The sequence below is a fragment of the Miniopterus natalensis genome, chromosome 8 (genome assembly GCF_054644295.1).
Source record: "Miniopterus natalensis isolate mMinNat1 chromosome 8, mMinNat1.hap1, whole genome shotgun sequence".
NCBI classification, from domain to species: Eukaryota; Metazoa; Chordata; class Mammalia; order Chiroptera; family Miniopteridae; genus Miniopterus; species Miniopterus natalensis.
The window spans coordinates 21,758,809-21,786,434 of NC_142088.1; the positions used below are offsets into that span (position 1 = coordinate 21,758,809).

Here is a 27,626-nt window from a genome sequence, read left to right on the forward strand (position 1 = left end):
AATGAATTCTCCTCAAAATTTAGAAAAGAAATGCAAAACATGAAAACACATATAAATCAATAATCACAATGACAGTGACAGATATTTCATACTTGCATGGTGATGGCCAAGTACTGGGATCTTGAAGTACCACACCAAGGGCATAAAGAACAAGTGTCTAAAAAAAAAATTACTCCAGTCAATCAAGACCTAACAAAGACAAAATGACTCCCAGAAAGCCAACTCATCCTAAATAATCTTTTAATATAGATAATGAATACAAAATAAAAATATAAAATAATAGAAGAAAACTGAGGCTATTATTTTGTAATCTTACAGTAGGGAAGGAATCCCTAAGCATGTCATAAAAGCCATAAAGTAATAACAGACTTAACTATATAAAAATTTTAAAAACTGATTTAGTCAAAACAAAATATACCATAAATACCAGTAAGAGTAAATAATAGAAAGAAAAAAATATTTGCCATATAACTGACAGTCTGTATAATACACAAAACAACATATAAGCTCACTAGAAAGAACAGTGAGTTACAAGCAGATAATTCACAAAAGAAATACTTTTTATATATGAAAAGCTGCTCAATCTCTCCAATGATTAGGGAAAAGCAAATTAAAATCATGAGATAATTTTTCATATAAATTTCACAAAATATGTATGATTCATAAATCCCCAGGTGGTGAGGATATGAAGACAAAAAGCTTTCCCATACATTATTCCTAAAAATATAAATTACCTTTTAGAAAGCAATTTCAATTCAACATACATATGCACTTTGGCCCAAAAACTCCATCTCTACAGCTCAATCCAATACCTGTACAAGTATATAACTTGTAATAAATAAAAAAAAATCAATCTAATCTCCATCTATGAGGATTGCTTAAATAAATTATGGTACATGGAATACTACACATCCATTAAAAATAATGAGTTGAATCTGGATCAATTGCCAGTAGCCATGATAAACTCAATAAAAGAATAAAATTAAAGAACAATATATAGAGTAACCTTTCACATATAAGTTCAGTTTTCAATATGCATGCACATATATGTGTATATACACACCCAGAGTAACATACATACACAGAAAAAGGTCTATAAAAATAGACACTAAAGAGAAAGAACTCATGGACACGAACAACAGTGTGTTAATTTCGGGGGGGGGGGTGCCCGGTCGGGCGTGGCTCAGCGGTTGAGCGTCGACCTAGGATACAGGCGATCCGGGTTCAATTCCCGGTCAGGGCACATGCCCGGGTTGTGGGCTCGATCAATGACTCTCTCATCATTGATGTTTCTATCTCTCTCTCTTCCTCTCCTTTCCTCTCTCTGAAATCAATAAAGATATATTAAAAAAAAAAAAAAAAAGTTCAGGTTTAAAAAAAAAAAAAAAATTTTCGGGGGGGGAGGGTGGTGGGTGGAGATGTAGCAAGGTATAGGGGGGATAAATGGTGATGGAAAAAAATAAAGAAAAAAATACACACTAAACTATTAACAGTAGTACCCATGGGAAAGAAAGCTTTTCTTTGAACTTTAGAACAAGCATATATTATTTTGTCATTTAATATGATTGTGTTTTTGATTTAATAATAGGTAGCATTTATTGGTCACTTTAAACAATAAAAGTAAAAAATACAGACTAAGAGTTGAAAAGAGTATCTGAGTGACTTAAATGTTTCCTACCTCTCGAGGAATAATGAATTTGTCAACCTTTCCTTCAACATCTTGAAGCCGGGCAGAAACTGGGGTCAGTTTGGCAGTCCGAACAGTTTCACAAAGCACCTGCCGACAATATCTGTTTCAAAAAAATATTTTTTGAAGATCTTTATTTTGGAGAGGCAGTTAGAAATGTAGAAACATTTCAAAATGTCACTCAACAACTTTCATAATCTTCCTAATTTGAAACAGTCACAGGATAATTCTTTTTTGTTTGGAGATATGTTACATATTAGATGTATATAAAGTCTAGGTGGGTAAAGATTTAAACAAATAAAAACATCCTTTAAAATACCAAAGAAAACTCAAAACAATAGTTTTATAATTTTTGAGTAGAAAAGCCCTTTATTTTTTATAAAGGATTTAATTAAAATTTTAGTAAAGGACTTTTCTACTTAAAAATTATATAAATATTGACACAATGACGAAACCATAAAGAAAAACAACCTGCTTATGAAATTTCTTATATATTTGCAATTATCATACATAAAATTAAGATAACTAGGAAAGATACTGACAGTAAATCTATCCTTAATGTATCAAAGCTCTTTAAAAATCCACAATTGAAATAATCAAACACCCCAATAGACAGATATATGGACAGAGAATATAGAAAAGTGATTTACAAAATAAATACAAATGGCCTGAAAACATATGAAATGATACTCAACCTCATTAACAATGGAAAGATTGCATATCAGAGCAATTTTTTTTGCTGGGCAGATTAGCAAAGATGAAAAAGAATGACTAATAAAAATGGGGAAAAAGACACTGATAGTCAATTGGTGGAAGTATAAATTGGTATAACCTTTCTGAAGGGTAATTTGGTTAATATACAGTATAAGAATATTAAGTGTGCACCACAATGAGGAGAATAAAACTAAAATGTATTGAAATCTTGCCAGGAGCCAGTTCTGTTAATAGTTTCTATACAGTATCTTTTTTTTGATTTCTTTTCTTTTCATCCTCACTCAAGGATATTTTTTCCATCGCTTTTTAGAGTGGAAGGGAGGGGGAGGGAAAGAAACATGGACATGAGAGAGTGACTGGTTGCCCCCCGACCTGGGCAGGGATCAAGCCTGAAACACAGATATGTGCCCTTGGCTGGAACTGAACCCAGGACCCTCCAAGGATCAACACTCTAACCACTGAGCCAAACTGGCTAGGGCTAGGCAGTATCTCTTTTAATCCTTGTAAGAACCTCATGGATCCTGTTATATGTTATGTATTATATGTTATGTATATTATATGTGTATGTTATGCATTTTTAATGTTTTTTAAATTTTTTGTTTTAAATACATATGTATATATGAATGGAAAAGTAGTAAAATACTTAACAATTTTTATCCCTAAAGGTACATTTACAAAGAATGTACCCTCTATCCCTTCTACTTCATACACTTCTGTATTATAAAAATTTCACAAGACAACTATATACTACTCTTAAAATTAAAGATGGTTATATTCAGTGTAACAAATAAAACTTCCAACATTCTGAAGACTCTGTACCAGAAGCCTCCCTGTGAAATCCATGCTTTGAGGTTTTTTCCCAATGGCTGTATCCCTATCTTCATTTCTGATTGAAAGATGTTCCAAGATAGGGCTGCTTGTTACCCAGTCTCAGACTTTTAATCCCCTAAGCAGTCACAGCTGCTATTTTTAAAAGTCTTTTAAATTATTACTTACATACAAATTCATCTATTTTTTTAAAATAAATTTTTATTTTTCAGTTACAGTCGACACACGATATTAGTTTCTGGTTTCACTTATATGTGGAACCTAAAATAATTTCATTTATTTTAGCTGTGTAATTTGATGAATTTTAGTAATTGTATATAATTGTGTAACCACAGCCACAAACAAGACACAGAACAAGGCCTGGTGGGTGTGCCCAGTGTTTGAGCGTCAACCTAGGCACCAGGAGGTCCTGGTTCCGTTCCGGTCAGAGCACATGCCCTGCTGCAGGCTTAGTCCCTGGCCTGGAGCGTGCAGGAGGCAGCTGATCAATGTTGATGTCGATGTTTCTATCTCTCCCTCTCCCTTACTCTCTGTATAAAGAATCAATAAAAACATATTAAAAACAAAACCATAGAACAAGAACAGTTCCCTCACCCTAAAACCTTTATTCAGGACTCTTTGTAGCTGATCCCCTCCACATTCCTTGCCCCAAACAAGCACTGATCTGCTTTCTATTAGACTAGTTTTGCCTTTTCTATAATTCCACCTAAATGAAATCATGTTGTAGGCAATCTTTGTGTTTGACTTCTTTCACTTAGCATAATGAGACTTTCCATGTTGTGTGTATTGATAGTTATTTTTTATTTTAAAAATATTACTTTCCTTACATCAGATATGCCTCAAGAAAAGTAATTTTATGTTGTATTCTACTACATTATAAGTAGATTGAGAAGTATCATTTCATGGTCTTTTACCTATAAATATAAAAATAAAGACAACAATGTAACAGTCTTATTTTTCTTCATGGCAACTCCTCAGTCTGTTTTCCGCAGTTAGGGAAGGAGGAGGGCAACCTTCTCTGTGCCTCCCTAGTGTTTCTCGAAGCTCTAGCAGAGACATTTTCTGCAATTGGTTTTCCATATTTGCCAAGAGTCTGTTTCCTCTTAACACTCAACATGTTTAACAGAAGTCTTGTAATAGTTCCAAAAATAATAAAACCCCAAGCATAAAAGTGATACATTGGTTTATCATTGTGGCTTTGGTTTTGCTAAGTTCTTTTAAACAATTTTTAGTGTCAAATGATGTGATAGAAATAAAGTTTTCCTTCACAGTAATAAAATCCACTAAGAAATGCAGTCAATGACTTGTACAGAGGGTGAGAATTATCTGCTCAGAGGCCAGCCCAGGACAGTATGGCCATCTCAATGTCTGAGACTTCTCATTAGTGATATGAGGGAGGTTTGGTTAACTTCAATGCTATATTGTGTTACTTTTTATTATTTGGTAATATTCCATGGTAAGGATATAATACAATTTGTTTATTTACCAGTTGATGAACATGTGGACTGCTTCCAGTGTTTTGCTATTATAAATAATATTGCTGGGAACATTTGCATGTAGATTTGTGTGGACATTTGTTTGTATTTTTCTTGGGTGAATGCCTAGGAATAGAATTGTGGGTCAAATGATAAAGGTATGTTTAACTTTATAAGTTCTGCCACACTGTTTTCCTACAGGACTGTTCCATTTTCCATTCCCACCAATAAAGTGTGAATGTTCCCCTTACTTGACGTCACTGATACTATTTTATACAGGTTAATGTAAAGCTTGCCCAGAGCTACCATATGGTTTTAGAAAGTAAATTAAATTACCTATTAAAACCTTATGTAAATATAACGATTTAAGTCCTATAAAGATATGTAGCTTTCCTAGATGTTAGCATTAGCTCTAAATTTGATAGTCAAACCAATTCAAATTTACCTTTTAATGATCTCCTCTTAATGTGTTCTTACCTGAGCTGCTCAATTTTCTCTGGAGTAATAGGACCCTTCCCAAAAACTTGGTCTATCTCTTCATATAGTTTTTTCTGCACTTCTTCTGAGGTGGTTAAAAAACAGATTGCCCAGGTGCACACTAAGTGAAAATATATATTAATAACAATGAAAACAGCTAACTCATAGTTTGGGTGCAGAATAAGAAAAAAACTTATTTTTTTGTATTTTCCTTTTTTTATAATATAGAAGATAAATGCTGCCAAAAACAAAAAAGTAAAACAAGGTTGTTTAAAGGATTTATACTTCATTGAACAAAACATAAATATTTAAAGAATACTCCCCAAAACAGAAAGTGCAACCTGGAAGATTTCTCTCTTAAACTGGCAAGTAATTGAAGCTATGTTTTTAAAAAATTTATTTTATTTTTCTGTCACCATTTATCCCCTCTACTCCCTCTTCCACCTTCCCCTCTCCACCCCCCTCTCGCAATCACCACACTGTTGTCCATGTCCATGACTATACATGAGGTGAAATTGTAATGATAATAAACTTAACTTCAGGGGGGAATGTTAAATGTTGATAACTTTGATGGATTGTCTGGTTCACTCAACCTTGAAAAATCAAAAACTGATTTATCAGTTCACTTAGCAGCCCTAATGAAATGACTTATACAAATCAAAGTTAGCAGGAGCTTTACCTACAAATCAATATTCTAAATTTTTACTTGTAATAGGATATACTGGCTCAAGAACTCAGACTGCTTATTGCTTAGGACAGTGGTTCTCAAAAATCACCTGGGAGTTGGTTGATGGCAAACTCAAATCCACAGATTCTTATTTAGTAGGTTTATGGTAGGATCTAAGCATCAGTACTTCTAACAAATACCACAATTATTTTGATGAACACCAAAACTGGAGAATCACTAGCTTATGGCTTACTTTTCGTTAAAATGGCTTATGGATTAAATTCATTGTGGAAATGAAAAGGTAAGAAAATTACATGATGAACATAAAACAGAGAAAATAGTAATCCTTTAGTAATCCACTGGGATTACAACTAATCAAAGAATTAAACCATGCAGATATATAAATTGCTTGGCTCAGCTCTACTTTTTCTATGTCAAGAACGTTTTAAAATACACTCACTAATTTCTACCTCTACTTATTATCTCTTTTCCTGAGCTAATAAGTGCTGCACAAATTTGCCTCAAAGTTAAATTTTTTTAATGTTTGCCTAACTCACACATTATCCAATTCCTATGCCTAGAAAAGATATATTTCACTTTCTGCACTAAATATTATTAATGAAATCAATAGCTATCTAGTCCTCAATTATTTTGATAATTTACTCAAATCTAGAGTTCAAAAAAGGCACATGATAAGTCACTGCCTGTCCTTAACATTTTCCTGCATATGTTTCCTTATTATGGCTTTTGAGTGAAATGCAGAATTTCTGTTTCGCAAACTAAACGAACAAGCAGAACAAAAACATACTCACAGAGAACATTTGACAGCTGCCAGGTGGAGGGGTTTGGGGATGGGTGAGAAATGTGAAGGGATTGAGAAGTACACATTGGCTGCTACAGAACAGTCGTGGGGATGTAAAGTACAGCATAGGGAATACAGTCAATAATATTCCAGTAACTATGTATGGTACAGAGGGTCAATATTTATCAGAATGATCCCTTAGTAAGTTACGTAAGGTCTAATCACTGGGGTATACACCTGAAACTAATAATGTATGTCAACTGTAACTGAAAAATAAAAATGATTTAAAAGTGGGAAAAAACAAGTGACATGAAAGCTAGTGCAGATGGTGTACAATATGTGTTATATGAAATTTTACAAAACTATACAGTTAAAATACTGAAAGATTTAACACAAAGATCTGAATACAGTAGGTACTCTGTATTCAGTACACCTTGCTTGACTAAATAACCACTTATAATTAATATAACTGTATAAGCTTAATAATCTCAAACATTGGTTCTTTTGTAGAACTCTATTAAAAATAAAGTATGACTGGGGATAGCTTAGAAGTGTGATTTTTAAGCCACCAAATATTCTTTAATAATACTATTGAACCACCAAGACACAATTTTATAGTTGGGAGATACCTTGGAGGTCATCTATGGCTAAATCCTTATTTTAGAAAAGGAGAAGATGCAGAGGTAAGCACCTTGGTTCAAGGCTAATAACCAGCAGAGGAGAAACTTTAAAGTTTCCTGCTTATCTTGCCTCTCAAAAACTTCAGAGGTGACTTAAAAAATAACCAACCCACATGCAAAGAAATACTGACACTGAAAATTTCCCCTACAAACAGCAAATAAGATTAAAATATTAACTCAGCCTTGGAAATGGTCACTTTTTGTGGTCTCCAGAGAACAAATGATTCAGATTTTTTGAAGGTCTTTAGCAAAAATATATATGTATTTCACTTGTTAATCCTCACCTGAGGACATTTTTTCCATTGATTTTTAGAGACAGTGGAAGGAGAGGGAGAAAAAGAGAGAAATATTGGTGTGAGAGAGACACACCAATCAGTTGCCTCCCACAGGCATTCCAACCAGGGCCGGATGGAACCTGCAACCCAGATATATGCCCTTGACCAGGAATTGAACCTGTGACCCTTTGGTGCAAGGGCTAATGCTCTAATCACTGAGCGCAAACCGGCCAAGGGGCAAAAATATATTTTAATGTAATATAATTTTAAAACAAGATAAGCATTGTTTTGAAAGGTTCAGTACAGCCCTGGCCAGGTGGCTTAGTTGGTTGGAGCATCATCCCTACACCAACAGGCTGAGGGTTCAATTCCTACTCAGGGCACTTACCTAGGTTGCAGGTTCAATCTCTGGTTGGGGGCAACCAATCAATGTTTCTCTCACATCAATGTTTTTCTTTCTCTCTCTAAAAATCAAAAATCAATAAAAAACATCCTTGGGTGAAGATTAAGAAAAAAAGGTTCCCTACATTATATTTGACACAAGCTTACCTAAAGTCCATTTAACTTACAATATCTGGACATCTCTAAATGTCAACAATTTTACAATGAGAAAAAATTATGGGAAGTTTATATTTGTAGTCGTTTTTAAGAAAACTTCCTTCAAAAGAAAGAGTTATAAACAAAATCCTTGAAGTGAACATAAATTTTTTTACATTTTAAACTGATGCTTTAATACTTCCTTTAGCATTTTATGTTAATATATTTTTATAGCTATATACAAATTTTTACAAATACTGTATAAATGACTGGCACTCTGCTAAACTGAAAACCAGTAAGGAAACTTAAAAACATATCACACAATTTTAGATTTTTAAATAAAAAATCACCTCAATCAAACAAAAGATTTCTTTTAAACCATGATTTCTGTGGTGTGTCTCTTCTGCTGGTAGACCTTAATAACAGCAGATTGAACTGGAGTCAAAGTGAAATGCCTCAGTAGGAAACTGAAAAGCACACTGCTCAGTAGTAAAGGTGTCAATAGCAGTTCATTTTAAAAGCACTAACTAGAATTCACAATCCAAAAACTGTGTCAAAAATTTCATGGCAATATTCAGAGGTGGCATAGAACACCTGGGGTTAAAAAAAAAAAAAAGGTACCTGTGTGAATCAAACCTTTCAAACAAGAATGAAAAAGAAGAGGGAAGGAAAATTATAAAGAGGTCTTGAAAGCAGTGTTTCCTTTATTTTAGAATAGCTTTACCTTTGTATATTTTATACTCTTGTCTCAAGAAGGAATCGAGTTATACTTACATTTTGCAGTTATTATGCAACTGGCCAGAGAAAATATCATACTGTCTTCTAGGATCTAGGAAACAAAATTAAGTTTAGAAATACTAAAGTAACCTAGAGTATAGAATTAGGGTCAAGGAAAGGGGAAAAGTACATTATTTCTTTATGATGTCTCAAGTTTAAAAATCTATATAATATATAAAAACTAACCTAAAAATCATATTGCCTTTTTTTATGCAGTAAACATGTATCTATAATATTACTATCTCATGATACATTTTTGCAAATAAACTGGCTCAGTCCTCTCTTTCTGGCTTGGCTGGTGGAACAATGAAGCCTCAGGAAAAATGGCGAAGAGCCTGCCACTCACTGTCTTTGGAGCCTGATTCAATTTCTACACTCACACACACACACACATGCACGCGCGCCAAAAAGCCACTTCTGTTCTATGAAGGCTTGCAACATGCAGAACGGGGCTGAGGCTTCCTACAACAAGAGGGTGTGGCAAAATGGGTTCACTCTGTCCTTTGCCTGACAACACCACACAATGGTGTGCTGGGGGGTAACAGACACACACTGAACAAGCCAAGCTGCCACATCTGGTTATGGGGCCAGAGCAGTTTACTTGATCAAGGCTCATACAGGTCCTCCTATTTTATGATCAGAGAATTTTGGCTCAATATTTGCTTACCCAAACATTAAATAATATACAGCTGCTTCAAAAAGCTAAACAACAGGAGACTAAATATTATACTGTTTATGGATGATGTACAGTAAAAGAAAAGAAAGCTACTGAATTTTGGAGGGCATTTGGGTTAAATTAATAAAAAATGCACTTCACACATGTGTAATGTATCTTTTATTTGATAAATATTTAACAATTACATTACCTGTTGGTCATTAAGGTTCCCCTGTACTAAGGAGTCGATGAAAATACGTTGACTGAAGTTCCTTCCTTTTCGTTCTTTTATGATTTTCTTCAAAATAGATTCTAGTTGCATAAGGGCTTAGAGAAGAAAAACAAAAAAAGATTTTATAATACAAGAACTTGTACAGATTAAACTTTTAAAACATTTCTGTACAATGCTACTACTGCAGAATGACATTTTCAAAGATAAAAGAGATAAACCAACAATTTTTAAAAAGCTAATTTATGTTTAAGTTCATCTACTTTCTTTCCTTCTCTTTACTAAATTTTACACCTGTTCCAAAAAAGTACATACCATACACACACACACACATCCAGTCTAAGGAATATACATACAGTCTAAGGAATAATTATAAAGCAAAACACCCATAATATCACAACCACGTCATGAAGCAGAACAACGCCAGCACCTTAGAGGCCTCCATACACATATCTCTCCCCGAGGATATTTTTTCCATTGCTTTTCAGAGTAGAAGGGAGAGACAGAGTGAGAGAGAAACATCAATGTGAGAGAGAGACATCGATTGGTTGCATCCTGCACACACCCCAACTGGGGCCAGGGATCGAGCCTGCCACTGAGGCACGTGCCCTTGGCTGGAACCCAACCCAGAACCCTTTAGTGGGCAGGCTGACGCTCTAACCACTGAGCCAAACCGGCAAGGGCACCACTTTCTTTCTAAATTCTGTCCTCTTAACTCCATTCTTCTCTCAAATCAGGCATCACCCATTTAGGGACAGAAACAAATCTGAAATAACCGGAAAGGTAAACTCCTGAAACCTAAAACATCAAATAAATAACGGATATCCAACAATCAAAAAAATTATCCAAAGACCATTTCTCAGTCCCCATCTGGCCTAACCTATCACGGCATTTGCTGACGCTCATCACTTACTCTCCAGGAAACGCCTTTCCATGTGGCCTCCAGGACCCACCCTCTCCTGGACTCCACACTTCCCTTCCACTCTGCTGCCTGCTCACGCTCAGTCTCCTTTGCTGATTTCCTCTCATCTCTAGAACTTTTTCATGATCGAATGTCACAGTCAGGGCTCAGTTTTTGGACTTCTTCTCTTTTCTATTTACATTCATCAGATTGGTGATCACCAGTCTCAAGGCTTTAAATACTATCTACATACTTAATACTCCCAAATTTGTATTTCCAGTCAGCACCTCTTTCCCCTGAACCCCCGACTCATGTACCTTAGAACTCCTTCAGCACCTCCTCTTGGGTGTCTGAAGCGTATTAATCATAACATATCCAAAATTAATACCTTGATCTTTCTTCCCAAAGTTGCATCTTCCTAGTCTGCCCTCTCTTATTGTCCAAAAACCTTAATTTCCTATTACTCAAGCCTAGAACCTTGGTGTCTCCTCCTCTTGTCCATCCCACATCTAATCTGTCAGCCAGTGGTGGTGGCTCCGTCTTCAAAGTACAGAATTATTATTCTCCCTTATTCTTTTTTCCTTCTGTATTTTCTGCTGCCTGCCATTTCGTCCGCTCCACATTATTTCTCTTGCGTGGTTCATTGCAATAGCCCCCTAAGGAGCCTTCCCACTTCTGCTCTGGGCACCTACGACCTATCATAGCAGCCAGAGTGATCCTTTAAAAACATAACTCAGATCATAACTCTGTTCAAAACCTTCCAGTGGCTCCCTCTCTCAGAATAAGAACCTAGTCATACAATGATCTATAAACCAGGCAAAATCTGCCCCTCTCCCCAATTTTCTGCTTCACCTTCTATCCGTCTTTGACTCACTTCACTCCAGCCATGCCCCGTTATACCTCAGACACCCCAGGGAGAACCCCACCTTAACGACTTGGCAATTACTTTTCCTCTACATGAAAAGTAATTATGTCCTTTCCCTTGGACATAAGGACATCCACAGGATCTGCACTGACTGGTTGCCTTATCTCTTGCAACTGTTTGCTCAAAAGTCACCGAATCTTGGTGAGGCCTTTCCTAATAACCTTATTTAAAGCTGTAACCTCCCATCTCTAGCACTCCCTATCCCCCTTCCTGATTTCATTTTCTCCGCAGCACTTTTCATCTTTTAACATACTATTCAGTTTACTTATTTAGATTATCATCTGCCTCTTCCCACTAGAATGTGCTGCCACAAAGACAGGAATTTTTGTTTGTGTTGTTATACAATCTATTTAGAATAAAAAACTATAAATTATTAAACTTTCATTTATATAAGCTGAACCAATGTTTATGAAATACATTTTTTTATTAAGGGGAATTTCTCTAAATGCATTCATCAAGAAAATCCAAATGGTTTCAAAAACCAGATAGCAGAAAATGTGTCAATCAAATTGGCTTTAATGGACTTATGTTGGACATCAGTGGGATCACTAGAATGGTAAGGACAGGGATTGTTGTCTTCTATACAAAGAAGAGAGCCTAGAACTTATGGGCCTCAATAAACATTTGTTGAAAGAATAAAGGAAGAGAATCCTGAGAAGCAATACATTATTCCAATGCAGTTTATATATTTTAATTTACCCAGCCTACTTCCAAAAAACGAATTGAAGAAGCTTGGAATAAAGGTATTAAAGCATTACAATAATTAAATTACTGACAGAATATATAGAATAAAATTAAAAGGGGGTGAATAATTTGGGGGAGCCATCTCAAAGTAAAATTGCTATTTTTCTGTGTTGCGTTTACAAAGTTATAACAAATGCCAAGCAATTTTGAAAATATTTTCACTCAATGTTATAATGAAAATAATTTTTTGTTGCTACATTTTTTACAAATATCTACAAAATATTTAATCATGTTGATATGATTTCCTTAACAGTTCCTATATTGTTGGACATTTAGGCTGTTTCTGGTTTTCTACTTGCAGAAATAACAGGAATAAAAATATTCAAGGATTATTTTTCTTGTTCTAGATAATTTCATATATCATTTATGATTCTTAACACATGTAATCAAATTGCTTTCCCAGGATTGTACACTTCTACCTTCCACTAATCCTGTAGGTTATACCAACTCTACAGCATTCTCATTCTGCAGTGAGTGCTAGAGTCTCATTTACTAATTCACTGCTTTTCCTCTCTTTTGTTTAAGATGAAATTTCTTTATAGGAAATGTGGTCAAAAACATAAAGAGAGGAAAAATACAAGACTTACTTATAATTTCATTGTTCCAAGATAATCCTATTAAAATAGAGCACATATTCTTTTGTCCTTACTAAAAATTAAGGGTGGCAAACTTACCATCTTCATATTGTTTTTTCCGAGGAGTATTTTTATCAAGTGATCCATCTAAAAAGCCTTTTCCAATCTCGGACCAAACCTGAAAATAGGAAAACATATCCACTATCTAATATGTAGATTTTCTAAATAATACCAAGCAACCTAAGCAGGTAATTGAGGAACTCTTATCTCACCAACAGAACCGATAAGTTCTTCCTTCTAAGTAAGCTACATAATCATTTACTCCACAGTCTCTCAGAATAGTGCAAATACATTTTAGTAATTTCAGTCAAGACATTTTCAAACTAATTATAACTAAAAAGTCAAAAGTTCCTTTCTGTCCTTGCTGGTGTGGCTCAGTTGGCCAAGAGTTATCCCCTGCACCAAAGGCTTGCAGGTCCTACTCCTGGTCAGGGCACATACCCAGCCTGCAGGTTCAATCCAGTCAGGGTGTGTGTGGGAGGCAACTGATCAATGTTTCTCTCTCTCTCTCTCCCCCTGTCTCCCTTCCTCTCTCTCTAAAATCAATAAAAACAAATTTAAAAAGAAAAAAGAAAAAAAGTTCCTTGCTTTAAGAAAAGGTATAAGAATGGAGAGGAAAAGAACACAGCAATATAGTCAGTTCTCAATTTTTTATTATTATGGCATGAGTGGATAAATAATTCATAGGGAATTCACTGGGAATACCAACTTTTACTTCACCTGGGATACTGATAAGATAGATGCAGGAAAAGGTTAAATATTAGTCTAAGATTTTGAGATAAACAACATAATAGGCTTCCAATTATTTCAAAATTGGGTGAATAGCCCCTGAAAAGACTTTAACTTGTTTATAATTCAAAAGTTCTTAGATAACTTGGGAAAGAACACACCACTTATTAATCAACGCTAAATATTTTTTAAATTATTAATAGAGTTAAGAGCACTCAACTCTTACCTGACAAAGATATGCCTTACAGATTATTTAATGTAAAATGTTAACTATTAAAAGTACGATAAAGATATATAGTAAATATTTACAATGGGAATACCCTTAAAGCGAGAAAGGAGTTTTCAAAGCATGACACAGAGCACAGAGCAACAATTTATAATAAAAAAGTTGAATTCATTGAGCTACTCCATCCCAGCAACAAAAAGCTGAACAGACTGAAAAATCAACAACTCTTCTTGGGTCCTCAAGACACAGGAAGATGCGGGGCAAACTGAAGCCCCAAGACAGGAGAGACAAGCCCAACAGGAAGTCCCGTCTTACCCAAAGACTTAACAAGCAGAAATCACCTCGGGAACCGTGCTGGGCTGTGAAAACCGGAACTGCAATTAACAAACTGCTGAGGTTCAATATTCACAACTCTGGGATTAAAAACTCCTCTAAGGAGACCCACTCATGGGAGGGAGGCCCCCCAAATACTGTGAGAATTGCCTCTAGAAGCTTGACCAGGTTCCCACAGTAAATGCTGGTGGAAAAATCCCCTTGGGCTCCCAGGACCAAGGAATTTAAAATAACAATGATTAATATGCTAAGGCCTCTAAAGGATAATACAGTAAAAAGCTATAAAATAGCCTCAGGTAAAGGCTAAAGTACACAGCAAGCAAGAAAAGACAGGCACTGTGAGCAGGGAGATGGAAATCCTAGGAAAGAACCAAAAAAGGGAAGCTAGAGATCAAAAACTCTAACAGAAATGAAGAACGCCTTTGCTACACTTACTAGTACACTGGTCACAGCTTAGAAACAGCCTCTGAGCTGGAGGATATACCAATAGAATCCACAAAAACAGTTTGCTATAAAATTAAACATATTCTTACTATAAAGCCCAGCAACCCCAACCTTTGATATTCACTCAGAGGAGTTTGGAAACTTACGTCCACGCAAAAACCTGTGCACAGGTGTTTATAGCAGCTTTATTCACAACTGTCAGAACTTGGAAACAACCAAGATGTCCTTTGGAAGGTAAATGGATAAACTGTGGCTCATCCAGACAATGGAACAGTCTCCAGTGCTAAAAGAGATGAGTTAGCAAGCCGAAAAGACACGGGGGAAGTTCAAATGCCTATTTCTAAGGGAAAAAAGTCAATCTGAGAAGGCTACACAGTGTATAATTCCAACAACTCTTCTTGGATCCTCGGTAAAAGATACATTGGAGTTCCTTGTACTAGTTGCAACTTTTCGGTAAGTTTGAAATTATTTCTACTTTGAAATTTGACAGCACAAAAACATGCAGAATGGGTATCAGCAGCTTTTGGAAGAAAATCCTGGAAATACCAGTAGAGGTCTCATTTTAAAAATACTATCTAATCAACATGAAAAAATTGGACATAAATGAGTCAAAAATTGATTCTTCATTATAATATAAAGGTATTTTAGGAATTCCTTAACCTATTTACTGTGCCTGGGTACACAGAATAGTTTATCTAGGAAATGGAATTTAGAGTGATTTTTCTACTTTTATTCTTATGCTATTGAATGTTTTATAAAAAAATGTACATTTTTTAAATCTTCAAACACAAGAAATAAAACTATTTTTATGGAAAAAATACAACACTAAACAGTGAGTGACAAGGTGTTAAGCCAGTTACTAGTGGTTTTTGTTTTAAACATATTACCTTGATTATTTAACCACTTTTATAGATTTGAATAAAATAAGAAATAATCTCTCAGTGATCCAATATGCCATAAAGTAAATGACCTAAGTACAATTACAATCAAATAAATTAAATATTGAATTGATAAAAAGAGATTTGTTATTTGTTCTAGTTCTGTGAAGAATGCCATACAGATGGCCAACAGACATATGAAAAGACACTCAACATCATTAGTCATCAGGGAAATGCAAATCAAAACCACAGTGAGATACCACCTCAAACCTCTCAGAATGGCTATTACCAAAAAGTCAACAAATAAAAACTGTTGGCAAGGATGTGAGGACTGTTAGTGAGGTTGTATACTGTTGATGAGATTGTAAATTGGTGCAGCCACTATGGAAAACAGTATAGAAGGTTCCTCTAAAAATTAAAAATAGAACTGCCATATAAGTCACCAATTCTACTTCTGGGTATTTATCCAAAGAAAATGAGAACAAGAGAATGAAAAAATAAAAACATTTGAAAAGATATATGCACTCCTCTGTTCACTACAGCATTCTTTACAATAGCTAAGATATGGAAGCAACCTGCATCCATCAATAGAGGAAAATAAAGATGTGGGGGCAACCCTTTTCGGGACCCCTCTCACATGCCGAGAGCTTTGCTTTCTTTACACAATAAACCTTTGCACTCTTTCACTTAAAAAAGAAGATGTGATATAGGTACACGATGGAATATTACTCGGGAATAAAAAAGAATAAAATCTTGCTATTTGCGACAACATGGATGGATCTAGAGGGTATTATGCCAAGTGAAATAAGTCAGAGAGAGAAAGACAAATCTATGATTTCACTTACATGTAGAATCTAAAAAATAAGCAAAACAACTGGATAAGCAAAACAGAAAAGAAACAGACCCACAGATACAGAGAACAAACTGATGGTTGCCAGGACAGGGAGGTGGGTAGTGGGTGAAAAAAAGTGAAGGGGGAAAAGCGGTACAAACTTCGGTCATAAAATAAACAAGCCACAGGGGTGCAGCGTACAGCACAGGGAATGTCAATAGCATCAGAGCAACTGCACAGTGACAGGTGGTATCTAGGCTTATCGCAGCGATCACACAGTAACGTATGCAAACGTCAAATCACTCTGTGGTACACATGAAACTAATACAATGTTGTATGTCAACTACACTTTAACTTTAAAATTTAGTTTTTTTTTAAAAAGAAGAAAATCAATCCCACATGTGAATCGAGAAAGGGAAGACAACAAATCAGTTTCAAACTAGATTAGCCTTTCTTCAAACCACATTCATCTCATTAGCATTTTAATGCTTACTGGCTTTACCTCCTTTCTATATAGGACATAGTCTAGTTGTATTAAGACTAGTTTTTTCTTTATTCTAGAATTCAGTATTATTTTATAATATACTTGGTAAGTATTAAAAGAAAATTTTTTTAGTTATCTAATTTTTAAATTTCAAAAAGTAATTGCAAAAAGTAATTCTTACATTTTTGAAAGAGACAATTATCTTTGCTTGCATTGTTGTGTTTAGCCCAAAACAAGGAAATTCTATACTAGACAATCTTAAGCCTTATTCTTGAAAGGCAAAGCCTACATTATTTAACTATCCAATTCAATGAGAGAATAATTTTAAATTTCATCCTAGACTTACAGTGCCATGGTTCTTCTGGAAGCAAATGACTTCCTGATCATCTTCAAATGTACTACCCATTACCATCTGTGTAACAGACTTCATAGCAAAGCCAAGCATATGCTGGCAAAGGGGTACATGCTGGGACTCTGGGTAGGAGAGCCATTTATCTAATAATTCTTCTGATAGCTGAAAGAGAACGGAAAACCACAATGATTTATTGCTTTAGAAAAATTCCTCAAGTAGATTTATTTCACAGTGTCAGGCTAACATAGGCTCCCCGTAAAATTATATATCCTCAGTGGTTCATATTCAGATTCTGTCAAAGGGTTTGTTAGGGGCAGAAATATTAATCATGCTCTTTAACCATGATTTTTAGCTATAGCTATAAGAAATATTAATCATGCTCTGTTAACCGTGATTGTTCTGCTCTGATTTGAGAAAGCACATTCTAACCTGGCTGAGAGTTGTACTCCCTGGGACGTGGGAGTTAACTTTGAAATTCAGTCTATCATCATGGGAAGATTAACAGCCTTGTTCTCGAAACAATGGAATTTCCAGAAGCACCCACCCTTGTTGACCCCCACATTGCCTGTAACCTGTTAGCATTATACCTTGTCTACTTCCCCATGCTTGTAATTCCTACTTTCCCATGTAATCTTTGTCCTTCTACCCAATATAAGCAGCTGGCTTGCGGGGGAGAGGTAGAGCAGATTTTTCAGGATGACCTAACTGCTCTCCCAAACTGCCGGCATTATTATAAAAAACACTCATATACTATTAAACCTTGTTTCTGCTTAATTGGCTCAAATGTTGACAGGCAGCCCGGACTCATCGTTGTCCGGTTTCAAGTTGATTTGCAAAACAAAACAGAAACACTATCACCGGGCCAAACTACTGATCAACTTACCTTTAGCAGGAGAGCAAAATTACTCTGCAGAGAATCAGTCACGCCATTTTCATACAATTTTTTTCTTGCATAGTTTTCACTCACAGTCCCACCACCAGATTGATACCTTAACAATGACTTTAGCATGGTTTCAAAAGGGTCCACTGAAACAGACAAATTAAACATTTCTAAGTCAAAGCAATCACTCAAAAAAAAAAATCCTCAGCAAAAGGACATAGAGATCAGGGAAATATGGGATTGGGATTGCAGCTGAAAGCATGGCAACTCTTTTTTTCCACAACTCCTTTAAGTGTCTTTCCTAAATAGCAAAAGTTAAAGAGGCAATGAAAATTGTCACGAATATAATATCCTGCTCCGCCAGGCATAGCTCAGTGGTTGAGCGTCGACCTAGGATCCAGGAGATCGGGGTTTGATTCCCGGTCAGGGTACATGCCCGGGTTGTGGGCTCGATCAATGACTCCCTCATCATTGATGTTTCTATCTCTCTCTCTCCCTTTCCTTTCCTCTCTCTGAAATCAATAAAGATATATTTTAAAAAAGAATACAATATCCTAACAAGGGAATTCCACTATAAACTTTCTACCTACAAGACAATACTATCTTTGACTTCTAAAAAAAACCCCAAAAACTCATGCCCTGGCCAGTGTGGCTCCATGGTTAGTGTTGGCCTGAGGACCGAAGGGTCACAGATTCAATTTCTGGTGAAGGGATCTGGGTTGCAGGTTCATTCTGGCCCTGGGTGGAGCATGGCAGGAGGCAACCAATTGATGTGTCACTCACATTTTCTCTCTCTCTACCTCCCTCCCTCCCTTCCACTCTCTCTAAAAAATATCGTTGGGTGAGGATTTACAAAAACAACAACAAAAAGCTCATTCCACTGATTTTAAAGCAAAATTGATAATTCTGTGTAATCGTCAAGTGTTAAGAGTTAAAATTATTTAGCTGAGTTCAAAAGTTTCTTTTCTCCTTTATTCATTATTTGAAGCGTTTCTTTAATGACTTTGTTTTCACACACATACAAAAATACATTGTCCTGGTAAACAACTAAAAAAGAAAATAAAATATATCTAAATCACACCACAGAGATGCTCAGTGTTAAACATTTGAGGTTTTTTTTAGAGCTGTTAACATTTCTTAACAGAGACAGACAGAAAATTCTGTCAGATTTCACAAAGCACTACAGTCCCTTGTTGTGAGGGCACTTGTCTCAGTGCATTAGTGTGATCACTTCAATGCTCTTTACATGCTTCCCCCACTCCCCAACACTAAACTATAATCTCCACAGGAGCAGAGGCCACATCTGGTTTTACTCAGCATTGTATTTCCTGACAGAGCCATCTTTCTATGTTGTGGAAAGCTTAGACCAGACTGCCTAGCTTCAAGTCCCAGCTCCACCACTAATTAGTGGTGTGACCTTGGGCAAATCACTTAACCTCTCTTAACCTCAATTTTGTCTTGTGTTAAATGGGAATAACCATAACACCTATTTCATAAGGTTGCTCTGAGAATTAAATAACTTAATATTTATAAAAGGTTTAGAATAATAGTGCTGGCATATAGTAATTGCTATACAAGTATTTGGTAAACAAAGTTAAATAAATCTGTATCATCATATTAAGGCCTGAAGGTAATATTAAAAGTATTATTTCATGCAGCCACTGATAAGTATTTGCTTCAAATTTTTATTATAAATAATGCTAATGTCTTTGTCATTTATGTGATATCAATTCATGATAAATTCCTCAAGATTATAATTGCTAAGTCAAATGTCACTGCCAACCTTCTCTCCAGAAGGTCTGTAAAACATTTATACTCCATGTTTCTCCATTCCCTCATCAACAATGAGTTTTGTCAGTATTTTCATCTCTTTGGTCAGGTAGGGAAAAACTCATTTTTATTTGCATACTACTGATTATTAGTGAGGTTGAAATTTTTTCATTTGCTTATTGGCCATTTATATTTCTTCTTTCCCAATTACCTTGTTTTTACCCATTTTTCTACAATTGCATTTTATTTTTTTCTTATTAGTTTTTTTTTAATTTTTATTTATATAATAATTTCTATTTTAATCCTCACCCGAGGATATGTTAATTGATTTTAGAGAGAGAAAGAGAGAGAGAGAAACATCGATGTTTGAGAAAAAAACACTGATTAGTCACCTCCAATGGGGGATTGAACCCACAACCTAGGTTTGTGCCCTGTCAGAATCAAACCCACAACGTTTTTGGTGCACAGGTTGATGCTCCAACCAACTGAACCAACAGACTGGGCTTTCTTATTAGTTTTTATTTACTTTATAAATAGATGGGTGGGAAACAGTTTTCCCATTTCTTTTAAATTTTTTCATACCTTTTTATTTTACAAAAATATAGTCATTAGCCCTGGCTGGTGTTGCTCAGTGGTTAGAGCGCCAGCCTGCGCACTGAAAGGTTGAGGGTTCGATTCCCAGTCAAGGGCATGTACCTGGGTCTTGGGTTCACTCCCCGCCCTCAGTCAGGCAAGTGCGGGAGGCAGTCAGTTGATGTGGCTCTCTCACATCCATGTTTCTCTCTCCCTCTTTCTCCCCCTCTCTCCCTCCCACTCTCTCTGAAAAAGCAATGGAAAAAATATCCTCAGGTGAGGATTAAAATATGTGTGCGTGTATAGTCTTCAGTTAATACACACTACGTATAGTAATGAGTGGCCAATATTTTCCCATTTCTCTTTCTCATCTTTTTCAAGGTGTTTCTATTATACTAAAATTTTTCATTTATATGTAGACAGATTTATCCAACTTGTGCTTGATGGCTCCTAGGTCTCATATCATGGTAAGAGAGGGTTTATCAACACCACCTTCAAAAATTTAATATTTAACTATTTTTTTCTATTACTGTTATGACTCCATATTTTAATCATTTGGAATTTATTTTGATATAAAGAATAAGGCAGATTTTTTCCCCAAATTGCTAACCAGTTTTCCCAATACCATTTATTAGCTTTCTCCTTCATCATAAAATGCTATCTTTATCATATATACTCGGCTTGTCTACTGGACTACTTACTCTATTCCATTAGTCTGTCTAGTCGTATCACAATAAAAGATTCTTTAAATTAACCTAGCTTTATAATACACTGTTCTGTCTGTTGGTAGAGGTATTCTCCTCATTAATGTTCTTTCCTAGATGTTTCTTGGCTGCTCATGTACATATATTCTTCCAGATGTACCCTGGAACTATTTTATCAGGTTCCCCCAAAAATTTATGTTCAGATTTAATTATACATTTATATATAAATACATATATAATTTACATATATATGAAAAAAATAATCATTTTATAATACCGTGTCTTAAATCAGGTAATAAACATAAAAACTTCAGCACAATGCCTGGCACACAGTATAAAGCATTCAACAAGTTAGCTATTCCTATCCACGAACAATGTATGGCTCTTTATTTACAGACAGCTATTCTTAAAAGAGAAGGATCAGCTAATCAGAAAGAAAATTAAACTTACCTGTCTTATTGGGGTTGATATGCTGCTTCAGTACATCAACAGTGCCCAAACTAACCACAGGGCGCCTGCCAAACCAGAAAGAGACCACGGGCCCATATCTCTCATGCAAATTAACCAGGAACTCATGCAAACTTCCACTGTTCACAATATCTGGAAGATTACCATCTCTGAGAAAAGAGCAACATTTGACAAAATAATCAATTGACCCTGGAAGAATCAAAAAAGCAATTGACTGTGTCAAGAGATGAGACCAAAAGTACATGAAATTCAATTACTGCAAAATCCAAAACTCAATTATATTTGACTTGTTTTCTAAAGATATACTTAGATACGGATTTGTCTGATATTTTGAGAGTTCATAACACTTCAAACCAAATAAGAAAGGTACACAAGAAACATCTGACTTAGAAACTTAAAAACAACCCAATTTTTGCAGCAGCTCATTCTGAGATAGCAATCATCATCATAGGCTGATGAAAAACATCAGCTCAGATTCAACTTTCACTGTTAGGGCAAATGAAAGCAATTAAAGGTTTTGATTTATACAGCCCTCCTTTCTGTTCTTAACGAAGTTTAGGTTGTGTGCTAAGAGGTAAACTGGGAGTAAATAAAGGAACTAAATAAACTGAGTAATCTAAAAATTTGGTTTAGTTCGCATACCAAAAATTGAGTTGACTCTACTTGATTCAAAAAAAATTACTCACTTTTCTTCAGTTGGAGTAATCCCTGGAATTCCTGCAGCTTGTCTGGAAGCCTTAAAGAAAAGTTTTAAAATAGTTTATTTAGTATAATGAATTATCATACGTCCCGTAAGTCAGACATGTTTTGCCAAGACATCTGCAGTACCTTAAATATTGGCTTTCCAATTTGGTTGAATCTCAGGAATTATTTCTACGTTAAATACTAAAACTGGGTTCGTTGTATTTATTTATTTCATTTTATTTGTTAAAATGTTTTTATTGATTTCAGAGAGAGGAAGGGAGAGAGGGAGAGAAAGAGATAGAAACATCAACGATGAGAGAGTCACTGACTGGCTGCCTCCTGCACGCCCCCCACTGTGGATCGAGCCCACAATCCGGGCATGTGCCGACCGGGAATTGAACCTCGATCCTCTGGATCATAATGGTCATGCACAAACATTGAGTCATGCCAGTTGGGCAGGTTTTTTGTATTTAAAAGAATTATCTTAATATTCTTCCTCTGTGTCAATTAATCTAAGGGGCTTAAAGAATTTAACACCCATTCTACCTAAATTAATACATAATCAAGCATATTTTTCTTTGTTCAGTATCTATATATGGTCCCATCTAGCTTCGCTTAAAAAATAAATCAATGTCATGCTTAAAATAGTTTGATTTCCTAAAATAGTTCTTTCTAGTCAAAGAATTTACCAAAACACAATATGATAGTCATCTTTTGCTTAGTATTATTATCAGGGCCATAGGGAGGTGTCTGATATAGAAATAAATAAAATAATTCACAGCAAATTGTTCAAATGACAAACTTTAAGAAATGAGCTAGGGGCACCCGCCCAGGCATGGTTCAGAGGTTTAGCATCAACCTAGGATCCAGGAGATCGCAGTTCGATTCCCAGTTAGGGCACATGCCAGGGTTACGAGCCTCAATCACCAGTCAGCAGAGTGCAGGAGGCAGCCGATCAATGACGACAATCTCATTATTGATGTTTCAATCTATCTCTCCCTCTCCCTTCCTCTCTCTGAATCAATAAAGATATATTTAAAAAAAAAAAAAAGAAATGAACTAGAAAGAAGTTTGGGGAATTTTATGTTTTATAATTTTCTACCAGGTTTATGGTTGCTGTGTTTGGAGTCAGTGCTACTTTTTATTTTACAACAAGCAAATCACTTTTATAATAAGACTTTTATAAAATAATTTGTAAATAAACTACTTACAGAAAAAATAACCTAAAATATTCAATTCCAGAATCAATTCTGAATTTTGTCAATTTTTACTAGTGTGAATCAGACTTTATTTGACATGTTCTACTTAACATTATGTAAATAAAGGAATCTTATTTATTTGAACATTTAAAAGCTAAGCTATGTTCCACCATACAGCCAGAATTGCTTAATCATTTTCCTGCTCTACCACTTTAAACACCTGGGCTCTGTTCTAGCTTTTGTTTTTTCATTATTGTAAGTAGTGCTATGAAAACCTCTGTGCACCTTTCTTCCTAATTTGGAGTGTGTATGCTAAAAGAGAAATTCTAGGTTGAAAGGTACTAACTAAAGAGTTTTATGGTTTCCACTAATTACTATAAGAATGCTATCTAGACAACAGTATGTGTACCTTGCATTTAAATGATAACAGTGAAACCTACAATGTGTAATTCTGTCCTATAGTCTCATTAATAATGAATATTTTTCAAGTTTAATATCACAAATAGTGAGAAAAAGGAGGGGAGGAACCCCATAACTTGAAAAAGATAAAGTCAGTGGTATAAAAAAAAAATCCTATTTTTGCCCTGGCTGGTGTGGCTCAGTTGGTTAGAGTGTCGCCCCACATACCGAAGGGTTGTGGGTCTGATTCCTGGTCAGGGCCGGTATGGAAGGCAACCAATAGATGTTTCTCTCACTCTCACTCTCTCTTCCCCTCTCTTTCTCCAGCATCAATGAAAAGCATATCCACGGGTGAGTATTTTAAAAAAATCCTATTTTTATTTTCTAGGCTGAAATTATTAATGACTGAAACAAGTTTCCTGATTTCTAGTTAAACACAGTAGATTGCTAACATTCATTTATGTCTTGCTCCTGGAATCCCACTAAAATGAAAGTGAAGAAATAAAAAAGGAAAAAACAACGATAAAGAGAATGAGAGAGGAGACAACAGTAGATGGAAAATTCAACCATTTTTTTTAAAGTGTTAAGCTGTTGGAGGAGTGATTAATTGACATAGCTGTGAGGCCACGTCTGGGGGTCTGCAGAGGAAGATTCCTACAAAATGCAATCTGACTGCACTCAGTAACCAGAAAGGCAGGGTAAGACTCAATAATTTAACAGCTAGTAATAGATCAGGATACAGGTCCTCTATAGACACAACCCTAGGTGTCCTTTTCCATTCCTGTGATTACTATCCTTCTGGAAGGAGACCTAAAGATTCCACATTATTGTTCCTCAAGAACAACAGGCTGGGGAGGCGGAAGCACCTATAATTCTAAAGAAAAGTTATTTCCAACCTAGAATTTTATACCAAGCCAAACTATTATTCAAGTGTGAAGCTAGAACAAAAGATTTTCAAACAAGCAAGGTCTCATAAAATGTATTTCCCATGCATACTTTCTTAGGAAGCTATTGGAAAATGATGTACTGTAGCAAATAAAGGAGGGGATATCATGTGGCATCTAGGAAAGAGGGTATCCAATACAGCTGAAGAGAATACCTACAGCAATAGTAAAAGAGTAAGAACTAGGCAATCCAATGAGACGGTAGGTAACCAGTACTGACAGGGGAAGGATGATGGATCCAGAACGGATATCTTCGCAGGACAGAAAATACAACTGATATCTTTGAATACTGGGACAATTTCACAGAATAGTGTTATACACCAGTTCTCACCAACTCTGTTACCCTAGTCCATGCTAACACCATCTCTCACCAAAAGTATAATAGCCTCCTAACTACTCTGCCAGCTTCCACCCTTGCCTCAGGCCCACAAGTTTGTTTTTAATGTAGCAGCCAAAAAAATTATTCTTCTAAAAATTTAAGAAAATTAAACTTTAACTCCCTTAAATTTAAAATGTCACTCTTTTGTTAAAACCCTCCAGTGGCTTCTCACCTCAGAGTAAAAAAGCTACCCATTAAATGGCCTACAACTAAAATCTGCCCTTCATCCCCATAATTGGGAAAGCATCTTTCTTGACCAGTCTCTTCACCGCAGCCACACTGTTCTCCTTGTTTTTCTGGAACACACTAGGCGTATTTCCCCCTAAAGGTTTGCATTTGCTATGCTCTTTGCCTGGGAAGCTTTCCCAGATACCCCGGGCTTGCTCCTTCATCTCCTTCAGGTCTCTGCTCAAATGTCTCCCTATCTCTTGACCATCTACTTAAAAATAGCGTGGCTGAGCGTTTGAGCTTCAACCTAGGATCCAGGCGATTGGGGTTCGATTCCTGGTCAGGGCACATGCCTGGGTTGCGGGCTGGATCCCCAGTCGGGGGACATGCAGGAGGCAGCCGATCAATGACTCTCTCATCACTGATGTTTCAATCTCTCTCTCCCTCTCCTTTCCTCTCTCTGAAATCAATAAAGATATACTTTTTTAAAAAATAGCAATCCTACCTACCCAACTTAATTTTTTCCGTAATACTTAACACTAACATACTACATGTTATTTGTTTATACTGTCTGCTTCCCCTCACTAAAGTCTAAATTCTGTCAGTCAAGAACTTGCTGTGTAGGTGCTCACTGCTGTATCCCCAGCACATAAAACCCTGTCTGGCACACATCTGGCTGAAAGAATAAACCGTATTGCTCCTATCGGCTAATCAAAGCACAGTCTCATATAAAGATTATCAAAAATTCAACACCTGGGGCCCTAACTGTAGCTTCTCAGTAATTAAGATACGCCAGGAATTCCAGATGAGTAGTTGCAATATTCCAGCCTAATCTGCCCAGATGTAAGGTGCTCCGTCAGTCTCAGGGATGTATTTGCTGCTGCTCAGCCACTTCACAATTTTTGCTATCAAACCAACCCCTTGCTTTGCTGACCGTTTTAAAGATGATTCATTCCTCCTGTTTCCAGAACCACCCTCCGAGGCTGACGGTGGCAAGTGGAGAAAGACCGCTAGCAGCAGATTCGGGATAAAGCGCAGAGGCCAAGTCCAGCTCAGACAGAAGGCAGATGGAAAGGCGGCACGCGCACGCACACGCAGAAACACGCGCGCCGAGAGCATCCTCGGGAAGGAAGGAGCGGCGCACCCAGGGGCTCCCGCACAGAAATTTGGGGTTGGCAGAGGTATCGCCACAGAGTCACCCAAAGTACTTGCGACCCGCCCCGACAGGGCGCGGGCAGGCCGGACCCCAGAGCTCGGCCCGCCCCCGCCCCCGCGGGCTGTCCTCGGCTCCCCGGAGCCCGAGCTGCGCCCCCGGGGCTGGGAAGCCGCCGGGCCGCCGGGCTCTCCTCTCGGCCCCGCTGCGCCGCGCGCCCCGTGCGTCACGTGCTCCGAACGCGGCCCGGGAGCCGCAGCGGCCGCGGGAGCAGGCGGGGCGGGAACCCTCCCCTTAGGCCCGCCCCCCGCGGGCGGAAAGACGTGGACGGGGGCCAGGCTGAGGCTGGGGCGGCGGCCGGAGCCTCCCAGGGCCCAGAAAGCGGTTACCGGGTAGAGGTAGAGCACTGCTGCCACCAACGCCAACAAGAAGGTGACGGCGAAGATCGCGAAGTCCAACATGGTCTCCCGGCGGGAGCCACGTCTCGGCTCCCGGCGCGGCGGCGGCGCCTCAGCCTCGCGGGACCTGAGGCGCGAGCTTGTGCACTAGGCTCCCGCGGGCCGGGCGAGCGAATGGGCCCTGGGGGCGTGGCCAAGGCCCGGAGCCGCAACCCTGGGCGGGGGTGGGGAGGCCGCGACTTCAGGACACGCCCCCGGCCTCGGGACGGAGTTCTCGAGGGGAGCGGAGCCCGGCCTTCAGCCCCAACCGGCGCCTCTTCCAGCAGGCTGACGATGAAGCCTCTGGGGCGCAGGGGGTGCCTCCCGGGCTGCCGAGGGACTTACTGGAAAAAAATGTTTTTACTGTGCTTTTATTGATTCTTGATTTCAGGCAACTCTTTTGGCATCTATAGCAAACGTAACAAAACGTTGCTATATGAGATTTAATTAGGCAGAAATTCTACTTTTAACTCTCGTTCTCTGCCCACAGATGTGTTTCAAGTTTATTTTTCAATCTCTTCTTTGGAATTTTTTTAAAGTTGTTTTTTTTTTTAATCATGAATGGATGGTTTATTTTTTATT

The 27,626-nt window shown here is 37.0% G+C and overlaps 1 protein-coding gene across 3 annotated transcripts in view; it reads right to left on the minus strand.

Annotated features, from left to right (window-relative positions):
* Positions 1 to 27,170, minus strand: part of CYP20A1 (cytochrome P450 family 20 subfamily A member 1) — a 34,789-nt gene extending 7,619 nt beyond the window's left edge. The window contains exons 1-11 of one of the 3 annotated variants that reach the window (XM_016208885.2): positions 26,997 to 27,169; positions 22,368 to 22,417; positions 21,664 to 21,830; positions 18,170 to 18,312; positions 17,281 to 17,448; positions 13,048 to 13,126; positions 9,786 to 9,901; positions 8,917 to 8,971; positions 5,182 to 5,302; positions 1,679 to 1,790; positions 93 to 157 (exon numbers count right to left, since the gene is read on the minus strand). In XM_016208885.2, coding sequence (XP_016064371.1) covers positions 93 to 157; positions 1,679 to 1,790; positions 5,182 to 5,302; positions 8,917 to 8,971; positions 9,786 to 9,901; positions 13,048 to 13,126; positions 17,281 to 17,448; positions 18,170 to 18,312; positions 21,664 to 21,830; positions 22,368 to 22,417; positions 26,997 to 27,068 — 1,148 coding nt within the window. In that variant the 5' untranslated portion in view covers positions 27,069 to 27,169. Of the gene's footprint in view, positions 1 to 92; positions 158 to 1,678; positions 1,791 to 5,181; positions 5,303 to 8,916; positions 8,972 to 9,785; positions 9,902 to 13,047; positions 13,127 to 14,886; positions 17,100 to 17,280; positions 17,449 to 18,169; positions 18,313 to 21,663; positions 21,831 to 22,367; positions 22,418 to 26,996 lie in introns of those variants that run through there. The other 2 variants (XM_016208886.2, XM_087819661.1) reach the window with 2 other exon arrangements.
* Between the last annotated feature and the right edge of the window lie 456 nt (positions 27,171 to 27,626).